The 6502-nt window shown below is 47.0% G+C and overlaps 1 protein-coding gene across 1 annotated transcript; it reads right to left on the bottom strand.

Annotated features, from left to right (window-relative positions):
- Positions 1-1016: 1016 nt before the first annotated feature.
- On the bottom strand, positions 1017-4481 carry LOC131287592 (venom serine protease Bi-VSP-like). Its single transcript, XM_058316656.1, has 6 exons — positions 4364-4481; positions 2739-3047; positions 2175-2661; positions 1974-2049; positions 1811-1895; positions 1017-1459 (listed from the first exon to the last, which is right to left on the bottom strand). The coding sequence occupies exons 1-6, from the start codon at positions 4422-4424 to the stop codon at positions 1017-1019; spliced, it is 1461 nt and encodes a 486-aa protein (XP_058172639.1). The 5' UTR covers positions 4425-4481.
- Between the last annotated feature and the right edge of the window lie 2021 nt (positions 4482-6502).

Below are 6502 nucleotides of genomic sequence, written 5' to 3'. Positions count from 1 at the left end.
TTGTTGATTATCCAGCTTCAGGAAAAATTGTTTTTATTAAATTTTCATTTCTTTAGGAAACTTTACTTTCATTAAATTTTAAAATCTATAGTTTAAGAGAACATCTGCAATATCTTGTTGCGCATCAATGCCGAATCAATTTTGCTTGACGATAATTATTTCTAAAAACTTCTTGAAAAACTAGAAACATCGAAAAAATACCAAACACAACCAGAGTAGTTTTTTTAAATCGTGCTGGAGAGTGAATAAATGAAATATTAACATTGACACGAAAGTTCATATTTCAGACATATTTTACACATGATCGGTTGAGAAGGGCAAACATCTGAGCAGATGATGATCAATAAAAGCAGATTATGCTTATGTGACTACGGATTCTTTAAACATTCATGCAAATAAATCACAAATTAAGAGGAATAACAGAATGAACGTACAAATTATTAGCGATCAAACTCGCACCCATCGTCTGCTTTGTGTAAAGATGTACAAATAACATAATTGGAGTAAATAAAAACGAAATAGTTAATACACAGAAATGTGCGTTTGTTTAGTGTTTGTTTGTACAGTCTGTTCTCGAGTTACGCGGTTCTCGACTTACGCGGATTCGGAGATACGCGGTTTTCAAAGTTTGACAGTAGATTGGGTTTATTACATCGATTTAAATTCCTGAGATGTACAACCACACGAATAAATATGTAAATTACACATTTGCATAACTTACGCTTTTTATTTCGTTTGCTGCAATTTATGTTGTTTGAATACGCTTGCATTGCATTCATATTAATGAACAAAGAAAATTTTTGAATATTCTATGATGCATGTACACAAGAGCTCGATCTCTTAACTCCTAGTATAAACTATGTGTCAAGCAATATTCGAGATACGCGGAAATTCGAGATACGCGGATTTCTCTGGTCCCCATAATCCGCGTAACTCGGGAACAGACTGTACTGAAAAACTAATAATACACTTTATTGCTCGAAAGTCTGAGATTGGGTTCAACGCTACGTTCCGGCTCACAACGGTTCCGCCACCTTCTGCTGAATCCAGTCGACGAAGCTGGCGACCCGAGTGTACACTCCGGGGACCTCGGCGCGGGCACATCCGATACCGTACGAGACGATGCCGACTTGGTAGTAGTAGAACTGCGTGCCGAAACGCTGCGGCAACATGAGCGGACCACCGCTGTCACCCTGGCAGGAGTCCTTGCCGCCCATCAGTTCGCCGGCGCACATGACCGCGTTGTCGAACTGCTTCTGCGAGAACACCTTGCCGATCTTGTCGTACAGCGTGCGGCACTCGTCGTTGGCGATGATCGGGATCTGCAGCTCCTGCAGCACGGAGGCCGATTTGCCGCCCTCCTGCGTCCGGCCCCAGCCGGCCACGAACGGCATGTAGCCGATGAAGTTCTTGGTGCGAATCGTGTCGCTCAGCGGCAGGCAGATGGGCTTGATGGCCTCTGTCGAGGACGTCGCGAGGAAGGAAGAGAAATGTTTCTCATTAATATCGGTTGAACGGGGTTAGAATTTTAAAAGTATTATCCCGCTAGCGCAATACGTTGTCAAAGGACAATTTATTCGAATAGTATTATTACAATATCTTTTAACGTCAACGTAGAAACGGATACGATGTTCAAAAAGATTTATGAAAAATTAATCTACACGAATTTTGAGCTGCCTTTGTTTGGGACTATAGACTTCCAAGATTTAACGAGTCATTTTTGCTGATATTCCTTGAAACCCCAATGGCTATTAAATCATCCACTCCGACAGATTCCGGTTGGTAAAACTGGTTGAAAAAAGACACTTACCATTGAACTGTACCTCATGCTCCAAGAACAGCACGGCCAAGTCCGTGTGGCCGTCCTTTTTATCGTACATGGGATGCGCTTCATACTGCAAGCATAAAAAGGGGGAGTTTAGTAAACCGTACCGCCTCCTTTCACCGACGGCAGCGGCCTTGAGGACACTTACCCGAGTCACGGGCACATCGATGTGGTTCGTTTCTCCGTCGGTGGTTGTATCGTGCTCTCCCAGGCGAACCGAGGACCTGCGAAGGGAAAGGAAGCGTTCAGAAACCGGCCCCGAAAAAACAAACAGCCCAATTTATCAAGGGGTTTCTTGTCCTTTCACCGGGAGAGTGAAGTGACGTGAAGAACGAACGAGCGGACTCACAGATCGCGGCGCAGACAGTGAGCGGCGGACAGCACGTGACGCTTGGTGATGAGCGAACCGCCGCACTTGAACGACACCTCGCCGAGCGTGTTCTTGTAGCCGATCAGCGCCATCCAGGGCCATCCGTTCAGGGCCGCCGGGACGCCGCCGACCACCCGGTTGTGCTCCACGGCGCTGAACCCGCAACCGGTTTCCGGCGTCAGCAGCTCGGCCGGGCCGGAAGAGGGCGCCGGCGGTGGTCCCTCGGTGACCGGGGCTGGTGGTGGCGGTGGGGGTGCGGTTGGTGGGGCCGTCGGTGGGGCCGTCGGTGGTGCGCTCGTCGGTGGGATGACGGTGGGTGGTGCCGGTGGGGCCGCGTTCAGCGGGCAGCAGATGTTCGGCTGGACGTAGTTGCAGATGCCATTCGACCTGCGGATGTACTGCACGTAGTCAGGATCGGTCTGGCGGCGAACGAACTCATTCAGCACATCCGGGCAGCTACGGATACCTGTTGGAAGGGGACGAGGAAGACACGGTTAGTCGAGGTTACTTGGGGAAACCGGTTCGCGGTGAGGTCGGCCATACTTATGCAATATCCTTCGCGGTTGTCCGGTCCGATGCAGTCGGCGGTGCGCAGGGGAGCGGCCGGGGCGGCCGTGGTGACCTCTACAAAAGGAGACGAGGTTGTAGTTTGATCGTACGAGACGCCGTCGCTGCAGCAGAGCACGGGGCTGCCATTGTAGTTGCGGTTGCCGCAGCTGCGCTGGGACGCGAGCAGGAAGTTCACCGTCTCCTGGTTCCGGTTGTACTGGTACAGTCTGATCAGCGACGAGCAGTACTGAAACACCTGACACACGCCTATCTGACCGTTCGGGGTATAGCAGGATCTGCCGGCTGGAAGAGGGTGATTGCACTTAGCGAGGATTTGCCGGGAAAAGGGGATGGAGCTTGGTAGGATGTTTGGTGTGTATGTGGAGTTGCGTGCCAGATTGTGGTGTCGTTATGGTGGCTTTGAACCGATGTACGTAGTTGTGCTTGTAAGGTAGTACACCAACCCAGGTGCCCAGGTAAAGAGAATATCCTGTTTCTTTACTCTTCAATTAACGCTCAACATTCTCAACAGAACGCCCGCGTTACGCAATACGATGACGCCATTTTGTTTCGCTGCAACATGAGGGTGTTCTTCCTTAAGTTCATTATCAAAGGCTACTTCTCCACGATGGCGTGCGAGCACCATAGCTTAGTAATAACACCGTCAAGATTACTATAGATACACGCAGCTGTAAATTGCGACTTAAGTCCGAGGAACGAGTATTTTAATGGCGCCCTAATAGAGCCAAGACACGCACTGTTGTCGTTTTAAATTAATTGTTACAAGAAACCAACCAAGCTTGCTGGTTTGTTTCATAATCCTACCCAAAAAAAAAATATTTCCAGGAGTGTGTTCAAACAACACTGGAATTGTTTATGTCAACAAACAACATTGCAAAAACCATCGCCAACTACTCCACGGCCAACTGTGGAAGCGTCCGTGTTTGACAAGTGATTGACCAGCTCGGCTACTGATTATTGGATACCGATTAACACCCAGCCACACGTCTACACTGCCCGCGTCCTCTGCGTTCCAACGATTAGATACCTCGGGGCCAACGGTGCGGCACCAGAGCTCTTGACCGTGACGGTGATGTTTGGACGAATGTCAACCGAGGCGAACCACCCTCCGAAGGCGACCGGCGTCGAGGTAGTTTGGGCCATCGAATGTTGAGGAAAAATTAACGACAAGCGAAAAAGAAACAGACCACCGATATGCTTCACCACCACAAGTTGTTTCACACACGGAGCGACAACACTACGCATCGAAAGACAGCAACACGCGATGAGGCGGTGAACCGGATAAAGTAAACTACCCCCCAAAAACCGGATCCCTCGAAAGGAGTTTTTCGAACAAACGTCGACTCCATGCACCGCACTTGAAACAATTCTTCAACCGGCTTCCGAAGGCGGATGGTTCGCCGAAGGTGGTTTGACCTTGCCATTGGGAATTTTTGTGTAACATTGAAGGGGTTAGGTTTTTCGCTCTGGGTTACCAATCACTTCCTATCAGTTAGTGGGGTGTTTTATTTTGTGAGTTGTAGTTCAGTGTTCAGTGTGAATGCACTCCGCTTTTTTTTATTTTTTATTTTGTTGAAAATTTGGCTTTTGATCCTTACTCTGCGGCTGCACGTTGTGTATGATCAGGCAGGATAGAATTAAAAACGTGAACTTAAACATTTTGATCGACGATATATTTTTCCGTTTTCTCAACAACAAATTAACCACTAGATAACGATTTCACTTGCACTAATTAGGCACTTGCTGGTTAGCACATCCTCCGCCTCAGCAAAAAAGCACAGCAGGACCACACGATCGCACTTCCTTCTCGATCGGCTGTGGTGTCAAGACTAAACATAACCCGTTTCTTCGGTTAGGATTTTAAGCAGCGGCAGCGCGAATCGCGAATCAGAATCAGAAGTCGTACCACTACAAGCGAAACTTCTGGCCATAAACGGCGACGCTGGGGGTCGATGGGTGGGGGGGATGTCCAAGAAAAGAAGGTTTTTTTTCGCACACCAGCGCGAGTGCTGCACCTCGTTCGGCGGAGGACCCGTCCACTACTTCGCTGATCATTTATAATAGCTCCTTGTTGTTGCCCGCTGTCTATTGGTGGTTGTTGTAATGATGCCGAGACGGTGTGAATCCCCTCGCGGCTAGACACGCGGTGATGGATTGGCAGTGGAAAACAAATCGGTAGCTGATCGCACCCAGGCGATTACTCACCGCGCTAATTGGGGTGGGAAATTCTACACTTTCCACCTCAATTTCCGTTTCCAAAAATATAAACACGCCAATAGATCCCCGTAGTGCAGTTTTCCTGGCGGAAATCTCTGATTAATCCAGTCGACTACACTAGCGATCGAATTGAATGGAACTATCAGAGCAATTTAATCAAAACAAATATTTAAAAAAAAACAATCACCCGGTGATGGATGCTGCCCCACATGTAAATGAGACGATGACCACTAGTAATCCGACCATGAAAACCGGCCCTCGATAAGCGATCTTGCATAGTCGTTTGAAGAGAGGCGTGAGCAGGCATTAGCGCCGGATCGTGCATCAAAGAGCCCCGGCGTGAGGTTGGAAGATCGCGCCAAGATCGCGCTATAATCTCGTGCAATACATCTTACTCGGTTGACTTCCAGTCGCGCGTTAGATTCATTGTCATGCACTGATCCGGCTGCCAGATAACCGAGGAATCTTAATAGACACCTCAGAAGTATTTAACAGTTCATAATAATTACGACACTACGTATAATCTCATTTAAACTGAAACTGTTGGTATTAAAGTGTGACTTTTCCATATTTACATAACATAACGATGAGCTTCAAACCACTCTTAGGCTCTACGATAATCGAATGTACGTTCTGAAAGGGCCAGAACGCATTTCGTTTGATCTTGTGTTTTGTGTAGATTTGATTGCCTGAAAAAATATTAATATGGAAATCAGGTTTTTAATTTTATCCATCTGAGTTATCCCTGAGTTGGTGGCTACGTGAGGTTTTTATGTTTGCTTATAAATCTTATACTAATTTGAAAGAGAACATAAAATACATGAAAACAGCTACCAGGTACTTGGAGCAACAATTTATCGGCCCACTTGTGTCATTTGAATTGCGCAATACCTATTACGGCTACTTATTACGACCAGGATGTGACAGTGGACCACTCATCGGAAGACTTAAAAGCTTTCCGATAGGCAAGGTGTGACTTCACTATGTCAAGATCAGCTGGTGATGTGGGTTTTAGCTCTCAGCATTACTCTCGGCAACCTTCAGCGTTAATCAAAGTAAGTAGTAAGCTACCGTTGTTGACCCAGCTCAATATGCATTCATATTAAGCCAAAATGGATGCTTTTAAATCGAAGGTGCGTATTATGTATAATTAATCGATAACATACTTGTGATGCAACCAAAACTCCGTTGTTTTAAATTCTTCTCCACCGGATCCTTGTGCTCAATTCTTTCGTCAACGCAGACGAGCTAAAAATCACATTTTATGATCTGCCTAGTGCGAATGAGCTGAACTTTAGCTGAAAAACCTTTACGTCGCCCAGGACGGGCGAGGGCCACTCGTAGCGTAGCAGTCCATTCGTATTACCTTAAACTTAAACTTGAATTTGCATTTTATTCGACATGTGAGCGGTGGAAGGTAAACACACACTCGGGTCACCAAACTGGTCTCCGTTTGGCAACCGGTTCCAGGCGGGTTCGCGCATCCGTCTTGAAGTGGGGCCAAGCAAAGTGAAAACAAA

Source organism: Anopheles ziemanni, chromosome 3, assembly GCF_943734765.1.
Source record: "Anopheles ziemanni chromosome 3, idAnoZiCoDA_A2_x.2, whole genome shotgun sequence".
In the NCBI taxonomy this organism is placed as follows: domain Eukaryota; kingdom Metazoa; phylum Arthropoda; class Insecta; order Diptera; family Culicidae; genus Anopheles; species Anopheles ziemanni.
The sequence above is the reverse complement of the archived record's forward strand: the minus strand, read 5'-3'. Positions and strand labels throughout refer to the sequence as shown.